Source organism: Mustela lutreola, chromosome 11 (assembly GCF_030435805.1).
Source record: "Mustela lutreola isolate mMusLut2 chromosome 11, mMusLut2.pri, whole genome shotgun sequence".
Classification (NCBI taxonomy): domain Eukaryota; kingdom Metazoa; phylum Chordata; class Mammalia; order Carnivora; family Mustelidae; genus Mustela; species Mustela lutreola.
In genome coordinates this window covers 92,615,808-92,641,097 of record NC_081300.1, presented here as the reverse complement: position 1 = coordinate 92,641,097, position 25,290 = coordinate 92,615,808, and the positions used below count along the sequence as shown (strand labels likewise).

Sequence of the window (25,290 nt, the reverse complement as noted above, 5' to 3'; positions counted from 1 at the left end):
AGGGATAGGTCAGGGAGAGAGAGCTAATTTAGTTATAAAAAGTGTGGCCAGGGGAAAACTTTTAGAGATGACAATGTTTGGATTGAAAGCGGAGTTTCCAGAAAGAGCCAGAACAATCCAGGCTGGGGGAACAGAAATGCAGAGGCAGAGACAGCGATGGTGTCTCGAAGGAACAGCAAGAAGACCAGTGTAAGAGGTGGCCGGGGAGCGTGAGGGGGGCGAGGTGGGCCAGGGCTGGGATGGGGGTGGGGGCTGGGCCATGCAGGACTCCAGTGGAGGCCAGGAGTCTGGATTTTACTTTATTTTGGGGGACGGTTCTCATCAGGAGCGCAACATGATCTAATTCCCAGTCTTGGTCCTCATCACTTTGGTCTGTTAGTGGACAAAGGACTGCAGGAGGCTGAGGTGGTCCGGGAGACCAGACACGGGGACCAGGGACGGGGCCATGGACCCGGGAAGGAAGGTGGTCAGATTTGGGGGTATTCTGCAGGATCACAGACAGGTCTTACGGAGGGATCAGATGTGGGGGTGCAAGAGGAACCAGGTTCCACTCCCAGCGAGACAGGACCTGTTCTTGGCATTGGTGCAGCAGTTGTGATTCTGGAGATCACAAGAGGGGCCTTGGCTGCAACCAGGGGCCTGTGGCTTAAGCAGCAAGAGGAACAGCTTGTGCCAAGTGAGGGGGTGCCTTTCAAGGAGATTGCCAGTGCTCCGTCCATGCTAAAATGCACCCTCTCTCTCTCCCCGGAGGAAACAGCAACAGCTCAGGGATTGTTCTCTCATGAGCAGGGGCTGGAATAGGCTGCCAGTGCTAAGCAACCTACTGGAGGAGGTCCTGCTGCTACCATGACAGGTGGGGACGTGGCCAAGTATCTCTCCCAGAGGTCTGCAGATGGGGGCCTTGTGGGGAGGGCTGCTAGGCAGGAGGGAAGATGCATGCTCCTGGTGTTTGCAGCCTTCCCTCTGATCCTTACAGACCTTCGTGCTGGTCATCAGAGCTGACCAGCCCCAGGCAGAGGGGGTCATCAGCACTGGCACATCCCAGAAGCCCAAAGCAAGACGACCCAGCCCGAGAGGGGCCATGCAAGGCACGGACCCAGCACTCACCTCCCGTGCCTCTCACAAAGGGACTGGCCGCCGTTTCTGTAGATTTGTTTCTTCTTGTTGTTTTTTTCCCCCCCTTGGGAGGGTTTATCTGGCTGGGACAGGCCTACGTGTTCTCTGTCTTATCTGCAGAGGGGTCTGGGCACGTGTCTTCTGAACAGCGCGTGCCTCTTTGGAGAGCAGTCCCCGGGGAGAAATGAATAGTGCTCCCATGCTGGTGCCCAGGAGGGGGCTTTGCTTCTGATCACAGTGCGGGGACAGCTGGCCCTCCGTTGGACCCTCTCAGGTTTCCACCCAGAACTCATCTGCTTTGTAGATGAGCGTGGAGTTCGTCTTCTGGCCGGGGCGCAGACAGTGGGGTTCTTTTTCTCATTTCCTAGGACAAGACCACCATGGATCCCTAAAGGTTTCTTTCTCAGTCTTTTGTTATTTATTCTCTTTATCCTCGTAGGCCATTCCTGTCCCCTCACAGGTGGCCCTCCTATCCCATTTAGTGGACATCTCCTCTGTTTGTATACGTACCTTCAAAATAGGGACTTTTAACGTATATAAGTGGTATGGGTCCATAAATCTCCTTGTTGCTCACTTTTTTTTTTTCCACTTAGCACCTGTTTTTAAGATCCTTCCACATTACAAAATGTGCATCTAATCGTTTGCTCCTAATTGTTGATACACTCCCAGCCATAAATACCCCCACACGTCCCCCATTCTCTTCGCTTACGTTAGCTTCCTTCTAGTTACCTGGAATATATCCGGGACTTTCCTGCACGAACCAGCGGGGACTCAGGACACAGAGACTTAATCTCTATTTAATAGAGATTCAGTAGTCACTGGGGAGGCTGTGGAGAGACCCTTCATGGTTTAGGTTTGGTTTGTTTGCTCAGAAAACAGAGCGCTCATCAGTCGTGATGCCCCATGGGTACAGAGAGGGAGGCAGTGGTCACGTCGGTGGGGTTTGGAGCCCAGCAGATGTGGGTTTGAGTCAGACTGTGATACCCACCAGCTGTGTGACCTTTGGCCAAGTGGCCTTTGTCCTTCTCAGCCTCAGTTTCTTCTTCTGTAGAATGGGGGGAATGGTAGTATTCATTCGATAAGGTTGTTGAAAGTGAAATAAGAGGCTGCGTGTCATCACTTTGTGTAATAAAACTTCTTTATTTGGTCCCCTGTGAGGGGGGTTGGATAAGTAGTTGTCTGTATCTCCTCCATGTTCTGCGGGATCTACTGTGTGTGTGTGTGTGTGTGTGTGTGTGTGTTGGGAACGGTTTCTTAGCTGAGGCTGAGACAGTGGCCACCCTGTTGAATAGTTCTTTCCCCGTCTATGTGGAGAGCCCCTGGTCCCATCCAGAGTCAGCCACACGAGCCACCTCTGTGTGGTCCCCAGGACCAGGGTTTCGACTCTGACACTGATGTGGCCTCCGGAGAAGGACCAGTGGTGGCAGAAAGGCTCATTTGGTTCGGAACACACTCAGAGGGTAAAACACCACAGAAGCTGGTAGGGGGAGTTTTCAAGTGGCCGGAGAGGCCCCCCAAGAACCCCGTCCCCCACCAGGCTCTGGGACTGAACAGACTCCAGCTCTGGAAAATTCTCCCTCTGGTTGTCATGGCAGCGGGCATAGGATGGAAGCCTTTATCCCCATGGGGCACCACAGGGCTGAGATTTTAGGTTGATACAAACTGTGGGGTGACCTCAGGTCTCTACTGCAGGGTGGTCTCTGATGCCCTGGGGTGGGGCAGGGGGGCTCTCCAGCTGTTCATAGCATTTCATCATCATCTTGCTGAAAAGACCCATGAGCTGCACTTGGATACAGGAAGCAAATGAATTGTCCACCAAGTCACAGAGCAGTGACGATGGGCTTGACCTTGGGCTTTGCACTCACCTAAGTGATCTCTAACCCTCTCAGGGCTTGTAAAGGAGGCACTGTCCTCATGCCCATTTTGCAGACCAGAACTCTGAGGCTATAGAGGACAGAGAGGTCTCAGTTGCCCAAATTCACACTGCCGGTCAAGGGGAGATTCAGGAATCCCAATCCAGATCTTTTGGACACCAAAGTCAAAGATAGAACTTTCATAGTGAGAAAATGCACCTTCCAGGGACTCCTGCTCTGTAGAATGAGATAATCACCACTTATTTTTTGGAGTTGTTGTGACGATCAAGCAGCTTAGAATTTCTTTCGTTAATATGAAGCTCTGTAAAAATGGTCTCTATGGTCTTCCAATCCCCCCAGCTTGAATCTAGGATCTGAAGCATGAATGTTATTCATTCGGATCAGTAAGGGACAACAGCTCAGTGATTAGAGGCACAGCCGCTGCTCCCAGAGCTCCTTGCAATTCGAGTTGTATGACTTGCCAGCCTGTGAATTTGGGCAAGTTATTTGGGCTCTCTGACCTCAGTTTAATCCCCTGTGAGATGGGAATAATAATGGCACCTCCCTCACGGGGGGTGCTGTCAGGACTCTATGAAGTAACACATACAGGAATCTCCCAGAGTAGCACCCAGGATGTGATACATTGACGGTATAAACCTCAGCTGCTTATGGTGACCTAGAACTTTTTAGTATATGTGCTGCCGAAGCGAGCACGACCTAGAACTTTTTAAAGAAGTTATTCCATTATTCCATAATGTGAATTCCATTTACAGAGGAAGAAAGGAAGCCCCTTGGAGGGCAGCTGATTTCCCAATGAAAGGTTCAGTCCCTGGGGATGACAGTGGCCAAGTCACAGAGCTTCAAATCATAGCAGGTCCACCAGGCCAATGACAAAGCGTTAATGTGACATAAAGTGGCAAAATGACAGTCACAGAGGCTGTAGAAAAGCAGATGGTGAATTCGGTGGCCTCGGGATCCTTCCCGATGGGCGCCAGCAGCTAGTCCCACTGTAGCCCCAGCACTTAGTGGCCCACACGAAATGTTTTGCCCGATGTAGGTAATAATATATTGGGAACTAGAAGCAAGAAAACAAAACCCTGTTTGGTGAGTGCTGTGGGGTGTGTGGACCTGGCGATTCATGGACCTGTACCCCTGGGGATAAAAATATATGTTTATAAAAAAAAAAAGAAAACAAAACAAAACCCTGTTAGGAATGCAGATGAAATGATCGAGGATCCATTTATAATATTTGCTTCATTAGTTGTATGACACACACATACTTAAGATCACATATTATATAAAAGAATCAATTAATTGGTTTCTTTCTGCTGCGGACACATATTTAGATAATAATCAGTGAACCAGAAAAGTAAGGAAGGTTTTATAACTGTAACAAAACTCACCTCCTGCAGATGCTTTTGGTTGGAGACTAGGAAAAGGAAGACACACCATTTGGAGTTGCCTGCTGGTTGGAAAGTTGAGAAGGAATTTACTTGAACTATCTTGTTACGCAAAATAAAGCAAATTTGAGAGGGAATGAGAAGTGCTCAACATTGTGAGAAACATCTTGGATAGAAGGTGCTTTCTGAGGAGTATTTGTTTGGGAAGATCCTTACCTTCTATTTGGTCACTTAGAGCCAGGCATTGCACTCAGGGCTGGAATAAAATAGAAAATGATTTCGATTTGAACCTTTCTCTCGAGGAGGTAGACATAAATCAGTAATCATGCATGTGGATATCATATAGATAGATAGATAGATAGATATAGATATAGATATAGATATATAATATCTATAATGATCCTGTGGAAGAGCTGGCATATAGATATATAATATCTATATCTATCTATCTATATATATATATATGTAAAACCTGAGGGTTCAGGAAAGGTCTATGAGAGAGCATCGCCAGGAAATCTGGGAGGGCTTCCTTGAGGAAGTGACATTGGACCTGAGAGCTGAAGGATGGATAGGAGTTAACTGAGTAAAGCAAAGAGAACAGTTACAGCAGTGGGAACAGCATGTGGAAAGGCCCTGAGGTGGCATTCAAGGCTCTGAATGAAAGCCAGCATGATGGGAGCACAAGGTTGGGGGGAGCCCAGTGCGAGATGAGGTTGGTGGTACCTGCAAGACCATGGTATGACAGCTTGCCTTTCTTCTGAGAGCAGTTCTCAGAGAAACTCTGTTTTTATAAGCAGATGACCTGATCTGATCTGTTTTGTAAAGGGCTCCTTAGCTGTGGTGGGATTCACCTCCAGGGGAGGGCGCCGAGCGATTTGACAAATACTCTGGAACGGAGTGATGCACAAAGGACTTTGTATATTGGCTCAGCCCTCTGTACCCCACCCTTTTTACAGCCCCAATCCCCTGGAAGGGGGAAGGGCAGTGTGACCCCAACCAGGGAGAGATTTTGTTCTGCGGTGAACTGTGGTGTGGGGCTCCTCCCTGAAAATCTGGAGAGGGGGTTGGGGAAGTCACCAGTCCACCAGCTCTGCTGCTGTGTGATTCCGACCAAGTTACTAAATCTCCCTGTGTCTCAGTTTCCTCATCTGGAAAAGGGCTAGCAATAGCATCAACCTCCCCGGATTTTCTTGGGGACATAACGAGTCGGTATATATCGTCTTTGCTTGGAACAGGCATGGCACGTGAGAGAGGCTTCATCAACGGATGATCACGGTCATGACGATGAAATCTCAGAGCTCAGCCTTCTAGAAGGGGTCGTCCTAATCCTTCCCGCCCCCTGTCCACTGCCTCACGTTCTGTGGGCCTTTCCCCAAATATCTCCTTCTCAGAGAGGCCTTTTCTAGATCATCTTATTTAGAAATTACACCCCGGTGCCAGAATCCTGGGTCCTCCTTGCCTGCCCGTTTTTCCCTGGCACTTAGCACCGTGTGACACACGATCTTACTATAGTATTTATTTTGTTCGTCGTCTCTCCCAGCTGGAATGCCAGCTCCTCCCACAGGATCATTAGACTCTTTTATTTAGCACTCTGCACTCAGTGTGCCTTACCCCACAGCCTCTGGCACCCAGTAGGTGCTCGGGAAGTATTTGTCAGATTAAAAAAAAATGCTGACTATGCCCTTCTGAAGTTCGTGCTCTCGTTCACAACCTGACCCACTCCCCAGGCCACTCTAACTCACTTAATGGTTCAGCGGCAACCCCCCCCCCCGCAAAAAAATCCCCAGGAAGGGGTAGGGGATGGGCAGGGGAGGTGTTGAGGCACCAGAGATTTCAGTGATGGGGAAGAAGGGAAGGTCTTTTCCAAAACCAGCTCAGCAGCCTGATCTTTTTAACCTGATTAATCACATTAAGACTTAGTCCATTTGCACATTCCCTCAGCCTGGTCACGGCCGCTGGTAGGAAGCAGACTTATTCATTATTCAATATTTAAGAAGACCTGCATTGCAGGCGAAGGGTTTGGGCGGTGTGTGGAAGAATGGGCAGCAAATGCTCCAGGACTGACTCTGAAGTGGTGGATTGTTTTTTTAAAAAGGAGAGAAACAAGAGAAGGTGAGGCCCCGAAGCTCTTAGCCTCTCCGCTGGCCTTCCCAGATCTATGATGACGTGCACCCCTGAGTTATTTGCTCTGATTCGAGGCAAGAGAGTGTTACCCACAAAGGAGGCTGAGATCTGGGAAGCTTGGTCTCGTGGGTCCCCTTTTTCTAGCACTGGCATAAAGTGGTGGCTTTCAGAGTGTGGTCCCTAGACCAGCAGCATCGCCGCCACCTGGAACTTAATAGAAATGCAAACTCTCAGGCTGGGTCCCAGACCCCCTGAAACAAAAACATCAGGACAGGCATGGGGGACATCCGTCTGTTTTCACGAGCCCTCCAGGGCACTGATGCATGGCCAAGTTCGAGATGCCTGGGCAGGAGGGACAGGGACCCGAAGAGCGTGTGGAGCAGGGCCTGTGGTTCTCCGCAGGTGGGTCTCTGTCCAGGCTGCACATTATAATCACTGGACAGATTTCCAAAAAGTATGATGGGGACACTTACCACGAGTTTCTTCTTTAGGTGGTTTGGTTGGGATCCTGAAATTGGCATTTTTGTTTGTTTTTAGTTTTTAGATATTTTGCACATTCTATTTTAATTCCAGTATGCTGGAATTAGCCCTTTTTACGGCTCCCCACCCAATCCGCCATGCTAAGGCTCGCCACCTAAGAATTTTAAAGAGCGCCAGTGCTCATCAGTTTGGAGGTGACTGCCCCTGGGGGAGGAGAGATGGACATGAGGCACGGAAGGGGGAGGAAGCAGAGAGGAGGGTAGTAAGTTCAGACCTTACAGGCTGTGGTTGGCAACCAGGACTTTGTGCTAGAATTGTCTTTTTTTTTTTTTTTCTTTCCTGTAATAAGAGCTCCCACTTAACTGAGCATTTAGTATGGGCCAGCACCGTGCTGGGAACTCTGCATGCCTCATTTCATCCACCAGCCCTGAGAAGAAGGAGCATTTGTAGCCCCCATTTTCCAGACAAGGGGTACAGAGAGGCCAGGGAACGTGCCCAAGGTCCCAGGCTAGCGAGGGACCGAGCCAGCTGTGAAGCGTCTGGAGTTAGCCACTTCCTATCTCACGGGTCCCTAAGCTGAACACAGGTTGGCTTCCTAGGAAGGGTGATTATTGAGGAGAGGTCCTGAGAATGTCTCCAGAAACACCCGGTGAAGTGGCTGTTGGAGAGGTGGAGTCTTGCGTCACTTCCTCCCTCTCGTGCCTCTAGATTCAGACCCTGGTTTCCGTTCTGCCAGAGGGACTTGCCTTTCTGGGAGCTTGGTTTTTCCCTCAAGGCTTCTGCATCCCCAGGTCCCATGAAGGCTTGTGAGGGACCCTTTTGTCTCCTTTCTTGATTTTCCGATGGCAGCTTGGCCATTCAAACCAGTCCAAAAACTCACAGATAACTGCCAAGCCTCCACTTAGCTTTCAGAGAAAAATGGCCTTCGTCCTTTCCTTTTCTTTCCTCCAGTTTCTTCTCTCAAAAAGAGCTAACTCAGGGCCAAGGGGACTCACTCAGGGCCAAGGGGACTCACTCTTCACTTGTCCTCCGCTTTGAAAGACGAGGACCTTTCGACTCCCTCCCATCAGCCCTCATCAGTGACCTGGTTTATGGCAGAAACTAAGCTGCAGGCTGATGTGATGTGAGAGGAACCACCGGCAGCTGCCCCCCCCCCCCAGCTCGCTGCAAAACTCGTTCCCCTTGGATCCCACGCCGTGGGCGCTTAGAGATGGCAAAGACACTTAGAAACCCATTTGCTCCCAGCCCTGCTTCATTATCCGATCAGACTCCAGAAAAGCCGCATGCTAGACAATTCCTGTAAGTTTTCCGTCTCTGGCAAATCCCCAAACCAATGTGTTCACTCCTGGCTGGTTTCCATCTTTTTAGCTCACCTCGTTCTGCTCCAGAAAGGTGAATGGTTGGAGGGACGGGGTTCGAAATGCACCTTGGTGGGCATCTCGTGGGAGAATTTGGCCAGAAAACAAGCCATAATGACAGTACTTTGTCGGTCCTTGGCACTTTTCCTCCCAAATTGCCTCTTTACATCAATTATCTCATTATCTGCCCCTTGCCTCCACCAGACTCTGAAAAAACAAAAGAGAAAACAGACCAAACTCCTAAGGGTTTGCCCCACTTAGTAGTCCTTCTTGTAAAAGGGAAAGTGGAAAGGTAGGAGCACTTGCTGACTAGGATATTATATATATAAACATTTGCATATACATAAGATATATAACATATCATTACGCATTATGCATACGATATACTATCTACTTTATATACATACATGTATACGTATGAGAGAGAGTTGACTCTCATCATTTGGAGTAGTTTTATTCTGCAAAGTCACCACGATCGCTGAATTAGCACATACTTGAATCATCACTCCTGAGGGAAATAACGGGTTAGGTCCCTGCAAGCTTCTACTCACACTTCCTTAACCGATCCATTCATATCCTTTGTTTTGTGTGCGTTTCTGCTTACAGATATCTTATTCAACACATGTCTTAGTCTGTTCAGGCTACAGTAACAAACTGCCTAAGACTGGGTGGTTTATAAGCAACAGAAATTTCTTTCTTGGGGCACCTGGGTGGCTCAGTGGGTTAAAGCCTCTGCCTTCGGCTCAGGTCATGATCGCAGAGTCCTGGGATCGAGCCTCGAGTCAGGCTCTCTGCTTGGCAGAGAGCCTGCTTCGAATCCTATCTCTCTCTCTGCCTGCCTCTCTGCCTACCTCTCTGTCAAATAAACTTAAAAAAATAAGTAAATAAATAAAAAATTAAAAGAAATTTCTTTCTCACCGTTCTAGAGGCTGGAAGCCTGAGGTCAGGGTGTCAACAGGGTCGGGTTCTGGTGAGGATTCTCTCTGGCCTGCAGACTGCTGATTTCTCGTTGTGTCTTTATGTGGCAGAGGGCGGAGAGACAAGAGAACTCTCTCGAGACTCTTAGATGGGCACCAGTTCCATCACGAGGGTCCTAGTCCCATGACTTAAGTTAACCCGGATCACCTCCCACACCCCACCCCCCGCCCGGCTAATACCATCCCATGTGGGGGTAGAGTCTCAACACATGAATTCTGAGGGGACATGAACATTCAGTCCGTAGCAGTAGATAGTATTGTTGAGTCATTAACATTGAACTCATGGCCAACGGCGCTGTAACTTATGGCCCATGAACTTATCAGGCAAATGTAGGTTCTCTGTAAGGTGCACTGCAGCCTTCTTGCACTGAGGAACACCAGGCAGCACCTCAGCGCTGGGTTCAGGGGCCATTTTCAACAGCGAAATCACCATTTTATCATCATCATTTTATTGTTTGCAATAAAAATGTAAACAACGTGGCATTAAACAAGACCTTGAAAAAGAGACCTGTGTGTGGTGTGAGAGCTATTGGACCGGAGCGGCATGCTGGGCCACTCGTTTTTTTTGTTTGTTTGTTTTTTAATTTTTTAATTTTTAATAAACATATATTTTTATCCCCAGGGGTACAGGTCTGTGAATCGCCAGGTTTACACACTTCACAGCACTCAGCAAAGCACATACCCTCCCCAATGTCCATAACCCCACCCCCCTTCTCCAAACCCCCCCTCCCCCCATTTTTTTTTTTTTGCTGTTCTGTGTCTGTGTGTATGTGTGTGTGTGTGTCTGCATGCCAAATGACTGTGAAGGTGCTACAGGTATTGTTTTGGGGGCTAGGGGTCAGTAGGCAAATTCACAGGTACAGAATTTGCAAATTACAGGAATGATTCGGAGTGTGAGTGAGTGAGTGTGTGTTTATCAATCAGGATTACATTGATCGTAATCCTCACTCAGGCAAGTTTAAGCGACACAAAGGGACATTTATTGGTTAATGTACTAGAAGAGGCCACAACACAGCTGAGGCTTGACTCTATCTAGTGGCTCAAAAATAGCATTAGGATTAACAGCACTGGGACAGAGTTCCGATCCTCCAGCTCTGCTCTCTTCCGGGCCAGCTGGCCTCTCAGGTGAGCTTTCTCTACCTGGGAGAACCCTCGCCACGTACTTAGAACCCAGAAACTCAGAGCTTAGCTTCACAGAGTTCACAGAAATCATTCTCCACAAGACTGAGAACCAACACTCAGTAGAGAGCTACCCTTTCCATGTCTCAGTGCATGGCTTCCTGATGGGGACCTCAGCTCTGCTCTGGTCATATTTCCTGACTTCAGCTAAAGTTCAGAGTGAGTGTGGGAAGGGGTTACTTAAGGTGGAAGGCAAGTTTGTTGAGGGACATCAATTTAACAGTCTCTCTGCTGTCCCAGGACAAACTGGCCCATAGCCTGTGTCCCACATTTTTGCTGCTGGCTTCATTTCTTTCAAGAGCTCATGTAAGTCTCTGGAAATCTGGATGCCGAGAGGCCCCTCATGCAATAAAACGCGTCACCTACTAGAGTGAGTAGCTCTGAAAAGAAGAGAAACTAAATCAACTTCAGATGTAGTTTTTTTTTTTTTTTAAGATTTTATTTATTTATTTGAGAGAGAGAGAGAATGAGCAGAGTGAGTGGTCGACGGTGAGGGAGAAGCAGGCTCCTGATGCGGGGCTCGATCCCAGGTTAAGGCAGAGACTTAACCGACTGAGCCACCCAGGTGCTCCCAGATGTCATTGTAATATAATGTCTCTTCAGAAGGTCTTCAAGTCAAAGGATGGACGGTGACTTGTTGGCTGCACCAAGAAGGAATTTTGTGTGCATGCCTGTGTGTGTGTGTGTGTGTGTGTGTGTGTGATATAAAAATGGACTGTGACATCTGGGGTTTGGACACAGGCTCTGTGATCTGCTGAGCTGGAGACTTTGGGCCAATACCTCCTCTCTCCTTGCCTCCGTTTCCTGGTATAAAGACTGAAATGAGGACTGAGACAGCTGTGCTAAGTCCCCACATGTGTAGAAAGCTCAGCCTGGAACAGAGTGAATGTTCTTGGCTGACATGAGGGCTCCGTGACGGGGGAGGGGCGGGAGGAAGAAGATGACAGGTGAGTATTGAGAGTCTAATTGTGCTCAACTCCCAGCCCTACTACTCACTGGCTCTGATTCCATCCTGGGGAAAGCCAGTTAACCCTTAAAACCCCAGTTTTTCCTTCTGTGAGAGGGACTCAGTGGTGTCTCTTGCCAAGCACGACCGGAGCCTGTATAAGTAGATCACGCAGCGTGGCCCCAGCACCTAATAGATGACGAATGGCATTACAGGTGTTACTATCAGCCTTTATTCCCCAGAAATGTGACCAGGGTGGCTTGTTCCTCTTAATTTAGTACCCACCACGTGCCAGCTGCTGTTGTGAGTGCTTGAACCATACGTCATGCTCATTTAACCTCTCAGGGTCCCCCACCCGGAGGGAGGTGCTGTTCTCACTGTTATTGTCATCTCTGGTTTTCATATGAGGGAAGTGAGGCACAGAGAGGTTAAGTGACTGTCTGAACACACAGAGCTGGGATTTGAACCCTGGCCGCTCTGCACTCCTCGACCTCCTGCACTCCTCTCATGCCCACCTGCCCCGGAGATCGTGACGACCAAGGGCTTTGTAAAGCGCAGAGTGCTCCGTCCATATTTGATGCTCTGATGGCTGTTTCCATGGGGACGGGAGAGAGAGACAGGAACTTTGTGGTTCATTCGTTTGAATGAACCAGCCAACACCGACCGAAACTCCTGTTTCTGTTACTTTCTCCCACCTGGCGCCAGGCGGGTCTGGGCAGGGCAGGTCTTCAAGGTCTAGTGTTCATGGCAATGAAGAGAAGCTTTCTGTTCTTCTCGAAGTGGTCTCAGATTTCTTCGCATCCACACCCCCGAGGAAGTGGCCATGGCCACAGTGCAAGGCAGGAAGTATCCTTCCTGGCCAGAGACTCTGGAACCTGTGTTATTTTTTGGGTGGCGGAAGTTCTGGAAGAACACTTGGGTAACATCTGTGGCAGCACTGGGCAAGCAGCCTTGACTACTCTGTCTTCTGCTCCCACCTCTCACGAGCTCTAGGAAGTAGCCCCCTTTGTACAGATGGGGAGACTGAGGCACTAAGAAGTTAAATAGTTTGCCCAGACTCGCCCAGCTTGAGTTTAGCTAGCAGTTGGACCCAGGTCCAGGTGACTCCAAAGCCTGAGCTCTCCATGGAAAATTCTGTCATGGAATTTGTACCATGGGTGAAAATGAGGGTGACGTGTGAGTGTGTATGTGTGTGTGTGTGTTGTGCCAAGGTGAGAGAACAACTAGGAGCCCCTCCTGGGGCCCTGACTGCTTCTGCTTCACAAGAATGAAGTGAAAATATGCAATTTTCCCAGGGCAGGGAGCATCTGAGGCCAGAGTACTTTATCCTTCTGTCTTAAGACACTGGCTCTGCCTGCTTGCTAAGAGAGTCCGGCCAAGTCAGGGAGTTAGTGCAACGGGCTGGGAGGAGTCCGTGAACTTGAACTGTTCCTTTCTTTGGAAATGCACGTCACCCTCTTTACAGCAGCCCTGACAAGTAGTTCTGCTGTTTGTGTTGGATTACTTGCAGTGATGGGAGCTCCTCACCTCTCACAGTCATAGGCCCTCCTTTTGATAGCTCCAACGGTGAGAAAGCCAACCTTGACCTGGGCCCGTCTCCCTCACTGTACCTGTCACCTGTTGCACTGGCTCTAGAATCACACTGCTGGGATTCTCCACGTGTCCCCATCATTTCCTAGCTGGGTGACCTGGGAGAAGTTCCTGAACCTCTCGGTGCCGCAGGTGCCTCATTTGTGAAGAGGAAAACCCATCGTTCATTGGCTCATGGTGAGGATTAGATGAGCTACGTAACCTCAAACAGGACCTGGCACGTTTGCAGACCCTTGGAAACTGGATGCACGTCCAGAGGGATAGGAGAGGCGAGTTTAATGGACGGGCATTTATAGTCACACAAACAATCCAGCTCTTTCCATCAGGTGCTGGGAGCTGTTAGCCTGTCTAGGCCTGGAGGGGCTGGAAGGGAACACCTGTGGACCCAGAAGAGAAAGGATTGTATGGAGGAGTCCTCCGGACAGGAGCTGTGATCCCCAGCAGCCAGCTCATGGTAACCAGCAGGCGGGGCCCAGAGAATATGTGCCCTAGCCTCTCTCTCCCTGCTTCGGGTCTCCTATTGCTGCCTCCCATTAGACAGACCCGACCAGCAGCCGGAGGGCAGGAGAGCCTCTGAACGCACCCACACAGGACATTCTCCCAGGACACAGAGCTGGGTAGCGGGTGAATGCATCTGGACGAGTGACTAGAAGATATCCAGCAAAGCTATTTTTATTATTATTTTTATTATCGGGTTGGACCATAAAATGCTGCCACTATGCCACCATCTTTGCCATATGAAAATAGCAAATTATATAAAAATATAAATACAAATCCTATAAACGAATATCTTCTTAGCCAGATAGTATATTACTTGTATCAGTCATCAGTGGGTGGTGTATCATTCATCAGGGTGGTGAGAAGGCTCATTTATAAAAGACCCAGGTCTGCGTCCTTGGATAGTCCAATGTGACCTTGACACTGAGGAGGGGTCAGGATGGCGCTTGTGGTCTGTGGGGTGTGATGAGCTTTAGGGCTGCAGATAAGTCCGTTCCAGCTGGGTTTTAATCAGAACAAGTTTCATTGTAACTTGGGCCCAAGGGGCAGCCAGGGGCCATTAAGCTAAATGGCTTGTTTTAATACACAGACCCGGCTCATCCCATTTTCCTGTTTGGGGTCCCTTGTGTCTGGCCATGCTTGCGACAACACAAAAATCAATCCTGAGCATTTCCTCTTCCCTGCACACCACAGCCTAGCTGGAGCAGAAATAAGCTTGGTTAACAACACAACAAAGGCCAGTTTCCACTTTATCAAGGAACCGGGTAATCGGCTGGTCTGCGTAGGGAGCCCTGGACAGAGTTCTGTGACAGTGTGCGCACTTTGTAGCTCAGTGTTTGGCTTCGTAGACTCAGGGCGCCCAGAGATTCATAACCCCGCGGAGGAAGGAAAGGTTTGGGGTACCCCTGTCCAGCAGGAGACATTCTTCCCAGGAAGATCCATTCTGCATGCTTTCCCCTGCCTTCGGTGTGTGAAGGTACACCCTGGTGAGACTTCCTGGCTGTGTGTCTTTGGGCAAAGCGCTGGACTTCTCTGGGCTTCCGTTTCCTGATCTATAAAACTGGGTAATAAAAGATCGTGTGTTCTAGTTCAAATGAGATGGTGCACATGAAATAGTGCAGTCCTGGCCGTCGAGAAGCACAGACAGGCCGGGTTAGGTGGTCGCTGCAGGAACACGTCATCCCCACAGTTTCAGGGGCTGGAGCACCAGATTTGTCTTTCACTCATGCTAACTGGGTGCAGGGGGCTAGTAGGGGGTGTCTGCTCTGCGTGTATCCTCCCCCAGGGGCTCAGGCTGAGCGGGGCTCCATCCTCACACATCCACGATTGTCAAGACAGGGAAAGGGGATGCGGTGAAGAGTGCCGGAGGCACGTGATGGGATGAGTGTTACACGCACTATGGGTGTTATACGCAACTAATGAATCATTGGCTGCTACATGAAAAACTAATGATGTACTGTATGCTGGCTAATTGAACTTTACTAAAAAAAACAAAAATGCAATGGCTTCTGTTTCCACCTGGGAACGTTTGCTAGCCAAAGCGGCTCATGCGGCCACTCCCAGCTTCCCAGGGAGAGAGAAGGGCAGCCCCATCACAGGGTTGGTCAGCAGCGCTCACGACCACTACCGCACTCAACAGACCACCCTCGCTTTAGTACGATCGCCCTGTTTCCCTCATAGGATAAAATCACATATTGTTATTTCCCTTATCCGTCATTATCATGCTTCATGTCCTTATTCTGGCTTCAAAAGCCCTGGGTCATTGCCTTCTAGAGCCAGAACCGGGCTTCCATCTCTTTAGGAAAAGGCAACTGAGATCATTATTATTAAGAGCAACGCAAATTCATGATAGCTCCCGCGTGACAAGCAGGTGTTTTGTGCCGGCCCCGAACTGGGGCCTTCCCATACACCATCTCATTTAATCCTCATGATAGTTACAATTTGAGATCCAATTCTATGGACGGGGAAACTGAGGCTCGGCGAGGGGAATACACTTGTGAGGCTGGTAGATGGTGAGATGGGCTTGGCTGCCACACCCATGCCCTAGGTCACCCTGGCAAACTCTCCTAGAGAGCATGGGGTCTTAATTTCTGGATCCTTCAGGATCCAGAAGGGTTCCAAGCAGGGTTGGCAGGGTGGAGATTGCTTTAGGCCATGGGGTTAATCATGGCCAGCTCTCTCTTTTCTGTCCTGTTTCCCCACTGCTCTCTGCCCTCCAGTCACCCCAGGCTCCATTCCCGTGATTTTCTCCAGTCCACAAACATTGCCATGTCCCCTGAAACCTCTGAGTCTTTGGTCACGCATGTCCCCATCTTCCTCTTTTCACTCTTGCATGGTCCTGTTTATCCTTCAAGGTCTGGCCCAAATGTCCCCCTCGCTGGGAAGACCCTCACCACCCCAACCCCCAGGCAGAACCAATACCAGAATCTTCCTGTTCCTGTGGCATTTCGTACATTAATGAATCTTAGCATTTTCTAGACACACACAGACACAGCCTTTTCAGAGGAGGAAAGAGATTAGTCTTTGTTTTTAATTAATGCCAACTCTCTCATCCTGACTTTTAATACCGTCACCTCATTTGTCTTATTAAGTACTTAGTTTTGCTTTTAATTAGTGCTGTTTATTGTCACTGAATTTTAATTGTCAGTGCAGGGTCTCAGCAGGCCTTGGTGAGGAAGCTTTACAAATGTTTCCTGTCCTCTTGCAAGGCCTGAGCTTGGGTGGCAGTGCCTCTGGTGCAGGGGGGTATTCCAGGGGGTTGTCGAAGGCTGGCATATTTCTCCCCAGGCCTCAGCCAATTCGTGCTGCCTTTGACATCCCTGTTTGCTCCAAGGTGGCTGTTCTGTGAAGACACATAGAGCTCAGGAGGGTTGCAATGGCAAAAATTCAATTCAGATTGATTCAAGAAGAAAAAAAAAATGGAGGAACATATTGGATCATGGTTGCCAAAAAGGCCAGGATGGATTCAGGTACGGCTGGATCTAGCATTCCAGTGCATCATCAGAACTCAGTCTCTTTCCATCTTTCAGTTCTACTTTTATCCTTTGGCAGGCATTTCCCATGTGGTGGCAGAAGGGATAATAGCAGCTCCAAGCTTCTGTTCTACCAGCTAAGCAATCCCAGAGGACAGACCTTCATCTGTCCAGATTAGGTCATGTGCTTATCCCTGGACCAGCTGCTGTAGCCCATGGGCCATAATGCTCCAACTGGCCTGGCAAGGGAAGTTGGTCCAGTTCTAGGGGCCAGAATGGATGAGCTCCTTCTCAGAGACACAGATTGATACTGAAAGAGAGAAGGTTTCCTGAAGGAAAATTGGGGTGCCATTACCCGCAAAAAGAGAGAGAAATGCCAAACAGGTAAACCAAGAAATCTCTACCCCCGATAATCCACTGAAATGTCTCTTTCAAGCCTAAACAATCACTGGAAATTAGACCTTTGTTTTCCTCCCTAGCCAGACCGTTAGATAACATTAGCAATGACCTCCTTGTCTAGTATTTGAAAAGGAGTTTGGATTACAAAGTCCCTGCACATGTGTTAACTCATCAGCTCTTCCCAGCAACGCTGCAAGGTAAATATAACAAAGATGGGATCTTTTATGTCCTCATTTTACAGATGCAAAAACTAAGGCCCAGAATGACTAAGTGACTTGCCAGAGTCATGCAGAAAATAAAACGAATAGGGCCTTTTCACTTACTTTCTCCTCTGCTTGGAATGCTCTGCCTCAGAGAGCCGTGTGGCTCAGTCCATTACCCCCTTCAAGTCTTTGCTCAGATATTACCTCTTAATGAGCCCTCCTCTGAATACCTATGCAAACTCAAACTTCCCCCTCAATCCCCCTCAGTCTGAATGCCTTACTGTTCAGTTATTATCTGTCCTCCCCACTAAAAGATAAGCTCAGCAAGGACAATGATTTTCTTCCCTGTTTGTTTGCTTGGATGTTGTATCCCCAATGCCTAAAACTGTGTCTGGCACATAGCAATAGATGTTCTATAAATACTTTCTGATTCTTCCTATTTCTCAACAGAAGCTGGCAATCCGTATTTTTAATTAAATCCCATGCTTTTTAGAATATTGGCTTGATTTTACTTTTAAAAAACACTGCATGGGCCAAACAAAACATATTTTCAGCCTGGACGCTGTTTCTGGAATATCCCACCCACCCCCAGTCTTCCCCACCCCCACCCCACCATTTGAGGTCCTTGGTGCAAATTGCATTTCCCACACCATCAGATGGTGTGAGTGAGTTTTTCCAGATTCCTAATTGAGCAGCGATAGGCTGGACTCAGGGGAAGAGCAGAGGGACGGGAAAGAGACACACAGAGATAGGAGTGACTGGGTGCCAACCCTGGTAGCTGCAGGTTCTGCTGCAAAGCTTCTGGGTGAATTCCAAGACTGTGGGGCTGGGAGGTGTTGAATTCTGCACCAACAGCGGCAGCTCACGCCAGTTCCCTGCGGTGCCCTGCAGTGCCCCATAGAGTACCCTCCCCGCCCCATAGTGCCCTGCAGTGCCCCATAGACCGCCCTCCCCCACAGAGTGCCCTGCAGTGCCCCATAGGCCCCCACCACCACCACCAAAGTGCCCTGCAGTGTCCCGGAAACCTGCTGCAGCTCTGAAGCTAAAAGGGCTTTCATAGTTGGTTTTTCAGCTCCTCAGAAAGTGACAGAAGACCTGGAGATTCCGGTGGTTGGAGGCATGGTTCCTGAGCAGACAGTGCCAAGAAGAAGTAGGCAGAACAAAATGCAAAGAGGGAGAAAGGCAGGGTTCTGGAATCTGGCTTTTCTGGTCTAAGGACAGAGTCTTGACAGTGGTCTCAGCTGCAAGTGGCTTATGGCTTAACACCAAGCTGTGCGGGGGGCAGGTCTGGAATGGGCCTGGCTCTGACCCATACATGCGGATTTGTTGAGTGCCTGCTGTGCTCACTGAGTTTGGGTGAGGATTTATTGAGCATCTACTGTATACCGTACTCAGGACGGGCTGCAGAGTGAAAATGCAGGGCCCCCCTGCTCGATATTATTAAGAATCTCAATCTGGTAACAGCAGAGGATTAAGGCAAGCTCGGGGCCCTTCTGCTCATGGAGCCCTGGGTGGCTGCCTAGGTTGTGGGCCCATGAAGCTGGCCCAGCATGCACCAGACCTACAATTGTTGAACAAACCTGGGCCCAGCCCTGCTGTTGTGGATCTCACAGAACAGGCGGAGAGACGAACAGGAAATAAAGAAAAAATAATAATGATTGCAAATCACAGTATTGTAAAGGAAACAAACAGGGAGAATAAGCAATGGGATTCGAGGAGGTGACTTAGAGAGTGTAGTCAGGGAAGGCTTCCTGGAGGAGGGGACACTTGAGCAGAGACCAGCAGAGGATGAGAGGGAATCAGCTTCATGAGAATGCTTGGAAGCAGCTGTCAAGTCAGAGAGAACAGGAGAGGCAAAGGCCTGGCAGCCGGAAGAGCCAGTATGACGGGCGCACGGTTAGACAGACAGAGAGGGTAGCTGGCAGCAGAGCCAGGCCGTTCTTTGAGGTCAAGGAGGAGGCCTTAAGTCTTACAATGGGCAGCCACCCCAGCACTTTATTATTTTAAATCACATTAAAAAAAACTTACGTGTTCATTTATTTCGAGATAACTCACATAGCTCGAAGGTTGCAAATCCAAAAGGGAACGTTGTGAAAATTCTCCCTCCCAGCTCAGCTTCAGCTCCTCAGTCCCTCTCCCCGGAGGTGAGCGAGCGGCGTTACCTGCTTCATGCTTGCTCTTTAGTGATCCTTTATGCATGTAAAACCAAAAGCCACACGCGTGTATCCTGCCTTCCCTTGCGCACACGAGCGGTGTTGTTCTGGAACATCATCCTCCATCTTGGTCTGCACGGCAGGCAGTGTATCGTAGTGAGGCAGCCGTATCCGCCATAAATCCTCTCTCTATTCCTCCTAGCTGTGTCACACGCCACCGTCCAGATGGGGCCACCAACCACCAGCGAGCCCGGGCTTAGTATTAAGCATTTAGACTGCTTCCTAGACACCCTTTAAGCAGGAACTTGGGAAGCCTATTTAAACGCTCCATGACTCAGTGACTCATTTGTAAAATGGGGAAGAAGAACATCCCTGTTGAAGGCTATCGTGAGGACTGAGCAAGATAAAACATGAAAGGCAATTACTTAGCAGGTAGTAAGCCCTCGATACGGGAACTGTCAGTTGTTGGTGTTGTTGCTTTTATGATCCAAAGCAGACTGGGTCTTGGAGCTTGCTCTAGGCCTGGGGGCAACCTGTGTCCAGGAGAAAGAGCTAGAGCCTCTGGCTTCCGGGGAGGCAGTGATTTTATGCTTTCTGAACTTGCAGCTGCATGACTGGATCTAAGCCATGGCTTTGGCCCTGACCAAGCGGAAACGTGTTCTCTTTCAGCACCTCCAGGGAGGGGGCTGGCTGGGCGTGTCTCTGCTCGTTTCTGAGGCTGAGGGGTGGGCATACAGTCAGGGACTGATGGTCACCAAACACTCACCAGGATCGAACAATCTAAAACCAAGGAGGAACAATCTGTAGGTGTGAGCAGAGTAGTGATTGGCACATGGGCTTGGTAGAGGTTCAAATCCTGGCTCTGCTTCTTGGTAGCTCTGTGATTTTAAGCCAGTGGCTTAACTACTCTGAGCCTCACTTTTTTACCTGTAAAATGAGGATGCTGTCACTCACCTGGGAGTAGGATTGTAAAGATTCAAGCAAATGGTGAAGGCATGGGATTTTGCACATAGTAGATGCTCAAGAAATGTTAGTCATCATTGCTGGAGAAACTATATAGTCTAGGGGAAGCAGGAAGGGGGGGTTACCATTCTGCAAGTGCTTACTGGGTGTCAGGGACTGTCACTAGTGCTTAAACTCACCAGATCAGTGACACCAAGGTTCGGCGGGTCCTAGGGCAGAATCCTATATAATTTATCGGACACGTGCATCTCTCCTTTTGCTCCTGGTTTCCAGTGGTTGGTTTCCCTCTGCTGCTCCTGCCCCAGGGCTGCAAGGTTTCTGTCCACTGTGTTGATGGCTTCTCTGTAGCACACAGTAGGAGCAGCAGGGGCGCATTGGAAAATGTCAGAGGCTTGCCATGTCCATTAACCCCCCCTCAAACCTGACATTAGGGCTGTACTTCATGGAGCATCGTCTGCAGGCAGCTGGGAGAACGTCTAGGGTCGCCTCCTCTCCGGTTGGAAGGTGGCGAAGCGGCTCGCCCGGGGTGATGAATTCAGGGATCCGAGCCCTGCTGTCCTAAAATTGTCCCTTCTACTCCCACATGAGGTTGAGTTCTCTGAAAGCAGAACCAGCGATGGGATTTCTAGGACTAGTGATGACTCAGGGACACAGTGTAGGGCAGTGGGGGATGTGGCTTCATCGGGAGTCTGGCCTCTGCCTGATCCCACAGGGAGCTCTGGAGCTGTTGGCACACAGAGCTGTCCCACCTGGACCCAAGGAGGCTGTGCGTTTATATCTCCACCTTGTCCGTTATTCACTGGCCTTGGGCTGCACCTCAGGCAAGCGTAGCCTCCTGTATCTCTGGGCAAGGCAGTTGCTTTTGTTGGCTGAGGGCAGTTCTCTGGAAAATGGTGCTGCCCTGAGCTCTTGGCTGCTAACACTCCTAGAGGTGTGTGTGTGTGTGTGTGTGTGTGTGTGTGTGTGTGTGTGTATGGCGGGGGTGGGGGTGGACACCCCTCCTGTAAAGGACATCGGCAGTGCCTGCCATCCCCCTCCCCTCCCGGCCCCCCCAGTGAGGGCCTGCCTGCAGACACATGACCTCTTTTCTCCAGGCTCGACCCTTGGCTGTTCAATGCCTCGATGCCTCAGGCATCCCCTCTCCTGGCCCAGGCCCAGCTGCCCAGGGCACGCACTGGACAAGGAGTCCAGTCCTGAGACATGAAGTGCTTTGAGAGCCCTGGATGGCAAAGTTGAAAACATGGTTCTGTCTGGGCTGGCTTCTGGCCTGGAGGATGGAGCTGGGTAGTTTCCACGGGGCTGTCAGCCAGGGCTCTCGTGCTTTGCGGGCAGAATTTTAATAGGAAATGAACTCCTGGTGCGCATGACTGAATGCTGGGGTGGGGGGGAAGCCAGGTTCCACCTTTAGGGCAACAGAATTTGGAGATCAGAGTTCATGGGGAGGCGGGGACTGTATAAGCCTTGAACCAGCCCTCCCTGCTTCCTGGGACCCCACCCCCCCACCCCCCAGGGCAGTGCTTCATCTCTGCTGCAAAGCAGAAAGCAGGGTATTCAAGTAGGCATTCCAAGTCCAGTCCAGAGGCAGCAAACTGGACCCATTACCTGGATCCGAGGCTCTGAGCAGCCAGCAGGGCCCAGGGGTCCCAGGGGCCCAGGGTGGCCTCTCTCAGCTCCCGGCACAGGCAAAAATGAGACGTTAAGTTTCTTTTCAGCACATTTCCTCTGCACCAGGACCCATCTCTCCTTTCTTTCTGTTTCCCAAGTGGAAGCAGTGAAATGGTCCTATGAGTCTGGGGAGATTATGTCAACCACAGGGGAGCCGATGAAATGGCTTTTCTGTAAGAGGCCTCCCTCCTCCGTGTCCAGCCTTCAACCCACTGGCAGATTTAATTATCCTACCAGCTACAGGAGAGGAGAGAGAGTTCACCCCGCCGGCTTCTCAACTAATCAGTCCCAGGAAACCAGGCCATGTTGTACCAAGACCTTCAGGGACATCAGGACCCACCGGACACAGTGATCCGCTTTCTAAAGTTGTTTTTCGTTTTTTGTTTTTTTAAATTGAATGTAATCTCTGTGGTCTCTCCCCCTTTACTCTTTGGCTAGACCCTGTGGGCGGGGCAAGGTGGGGAGCCCCGCAGAGGACAGAAGCCTGGCTGGGTTCAGCCGGACTGCCTTCGTGTTCAAGGAGACTCATGCATGCATTCAACAAGTATTTAGTAAGCACTTTCTGTGTGCCAGGCGTTATGTGAGGTGTTAGAGATTAAGAAGGAATAGGACAGAGTAGGTCCTGCGAGGGGCTTATATTTTAGAGATAAGAGATACAAACTCTAAGCAAGTCAACAAGACCTATGACACATTTGGGAAGGGATATGAGCTCTGAAGAAAAGGAAATCAGAGTGAAAGAAGCCAGAGCGGAGGAGCTGGAGGAGGAGATGTTTTAATTGGAGCAATCAGGGAGGGCCCTTTGAGGAGGTGACGTTTGAGAATAGACCTAAACGAAGGAGGAGAATGAACCAAGCAAACATCTGCAGGTGAGTTCCAGGGAGATGGGAGAGCAGGGAGGTGGGGTATTGGAGGAAGCACAGGGAGGCCTGTGGGGCTGAGTAGGGAACAAGAGGAGAGTGGCAGATAGGGTTCGAGAAGGAGGTCATGAGGACCCAAAATCATGCTAAGGAGTTGAGACCTTGTTCTGGGAGCAATAGGGAGCCATTGAAGACATTTGAGCAGAAGAGTGACATGGGCTGATTTACTTTATTTGGGGTGAAGAAAGGGCCATGAAGTACACACCTGGCTTTTGCCGATGTACACAACACCCAGCTGAAGATACAGAACATTTCTACCCTGCAGAGTTCCCCTTCTGCCCCTTCCCAGCCAGTACCCTTGGTCCCCCAGAGTTAGCCATGGATTTGCTGATTTCTACAACCATCGAATAGCTTTGTCTGTCCTTAACCTTCATGTAAACGTGATCAAATAGCGTGTCCTCGTCTGCTGCTGGCTTCTTCCATAAGACATCGTGTCTGTGAGATTCGTCCCCCATCGTCACGTACATTAGGAGTTTGTCTTTTCCTGTGGGCCAGTATTTTACTGTGTGAGCAGACCACCTTTATCTACCTGCTCTCCTGCTGATGGGCATTTCTAGTTAGCTGTTACGGATAAAGAGGTTATGAACATTCTTGTGCATGTTTTAGAACATGAGCATTTTCCGCTTGGGTTTATGCCTGAGAGTAGAATTCGTGAGCTGTAGGGTCGGTGAATGTTTATAGCTCTAACGAGCCTGCCAGTTTTCCAGAGTGTCATCGCCCTATCCTGACTTCACTGAGATAAAATTCACATACAGTACGATTCACCCATTTAAAGTAGGCAATTTAGGGGACGCCTGGGGTGGCTCACTCGGTTAAGCGTCCGCCTTCAGCTCATGTCATGACCCCAGGGTCCTGGGATCAAGTCCCGCATCTGGCTCCATGCTCTGCGGGGAGCCTGCTTCTCTTTCTGCCTGCCACTCCCCGGGCTTGTGCTCTCTCTCTCCCTCTCTAACAAATAAATAAATAAAAGCTTGGAAAAAATAGACAATTTAGTGGCTTTTAGTATATACACAGAGTTGTACAACCATGATAATAGTGAATTTTAGACCATTCTGGTTTTCCAAAGAATCTCTGAACCACATAACCTTCATCTTCAGCTCTTCTACACTCCCCCAACCTCTGGCAATCAGAAGCTATTTTCTGTCTCTATGGACTCACCTGTTCTGGACATTTCTTATAGAGGAAACCATACACCATGTGGCCTCTTGTGACTGGCTTCTTTCTCTCGGCATCATGGTTTGGAGTTTCCTCCATGCGGCAGGTGTGAATGCTTCCTTCCTCTCTAGGGCTGGACGACGTTCTGTTGCATGGACAGGCCGCCTCTTGTTTGTCCATTCAGCAGCTGGTGAATACTGAGTTCCTACCTTTTGGCTATTGTGAATAATGCTATGATGAGCATTTGCCTACAGGGTTTCGCGTGGGCGTGTGTTTTCATTTCTCTTGAGTGGGTAAGATATTTAGGCGTGGAGTTGCTGGGTCGTATGGTAGCTCTGCGTTTCAGCATGGCTATGCCGTTTTTACAAGCTGTGACTTATGTGTGTGGACATCCGACAGGCTTCTGCGTGGAGCGTGGACTGAAGCAGGCCAAGGGTGGAAGCAGGGGACCAATGAAGTGGCTACTGCAGTAAGCCAGGTGCAGATAGCCGTGGTGTGGACCAGCACACTAACCGGCCAGGCAGAGAGAGCAGTGGGCAGATTCTGGGTGTTATTATGAAGTCCGAGCTGACATGATTTTCTCATGGCTTGGTGTTAAAATATTTAAGTAAAAAATTAAAAATAAAATATTGAAAAAATAAAAAAGCCAGGATTGACTCCAGGATTTCGGATCACAAAGCTGACCAAGCCACATGCATCGGCAAACGAGTCCAAAGATGTCCGCCAGTAGGAAGACACTGGATTGGAATTAAAAACTCCAATGACCCCCCCTCCCCCGCTGAGTTAGTCAAGGAGAATGTGCATTTAAGGAAGAAGGCTCTCCCTCATCGTTTCTGCCACTAGGGAAGGATGCCACTGGCATCCAGCAGGAAGTCTCCCCCTTGGGGCCTCAGTTTTCCCCATCGGGGAAATGGAGAAGCTGGGCAAAGTTCCCTTTCTTTTCTGCATCCTGCAGAGTACTTGGCATAGCGTAAGGACTTGAGAAATGTAGAGCAGCTGCATAACTGGGTGATGTCCTCTCTGTGTTCCTATTTTCCAGGAGCACCAAACTCCCGCCATGACTGACACCGTATTCAGCAACAGCTCTAGCCGTTGGATGTGTCCCAGCGACCGACCTCTGCAGTCAAAGTAAGTCACCGTGTCTTCCGGGGCATGGCTTGTGTGGGGTCAGCAAGGGAGAAAAGAGTCCCAAAGAAATAAATAGAATTTCCTTCCCTGCGGTGGGAAGAAATGAATCCAGTGAGGGTATTGTTACAGAAACTTCACATTTACTGCTTTGCAAGTTTTGAATTATAAGCAAATTCCGAGCTGCACACACCAGAGTAGAGGCGGTGGGAAGAGC

The 25,290-nt window shown here is 49.5% G+C and overlaps 1 protein-coding gene across 8 annotated transcripts in view; it reads left to right on the top strand.

The window, feature by feature from the left end:
• The window catches only part of RPH3A (rabphilin 3A), a 100,177-nt gene that overhangs the window by 7,874 nt on the left and 67,013 nt on the right, over positions 1-25,290 (top strand). For 4 of the 8 annotated variants that reach the window (XM_059139441.1, XM_059139438.1, XM_059139439.1 and 1 more), the window contains one exon: positions 24,988-25,076. In XM_059139441.1, coding sequence (XP_058995424.1) covers positions 25,006-25,076 — 71 coding nt within the window. In that variant the 5' untranslated portion in view covers positions 24,988-25,005. Of the gene's footprint in view, positions 1-13,349; positions 13,478-24,987; positions 25,089-25,290 lie in introns of those variants that run through there. The other 4 variants (XM_059139437.1, XM_059139435.1, XM_059139436.1 and 1 more) reach the window with 2 other exon arrangements.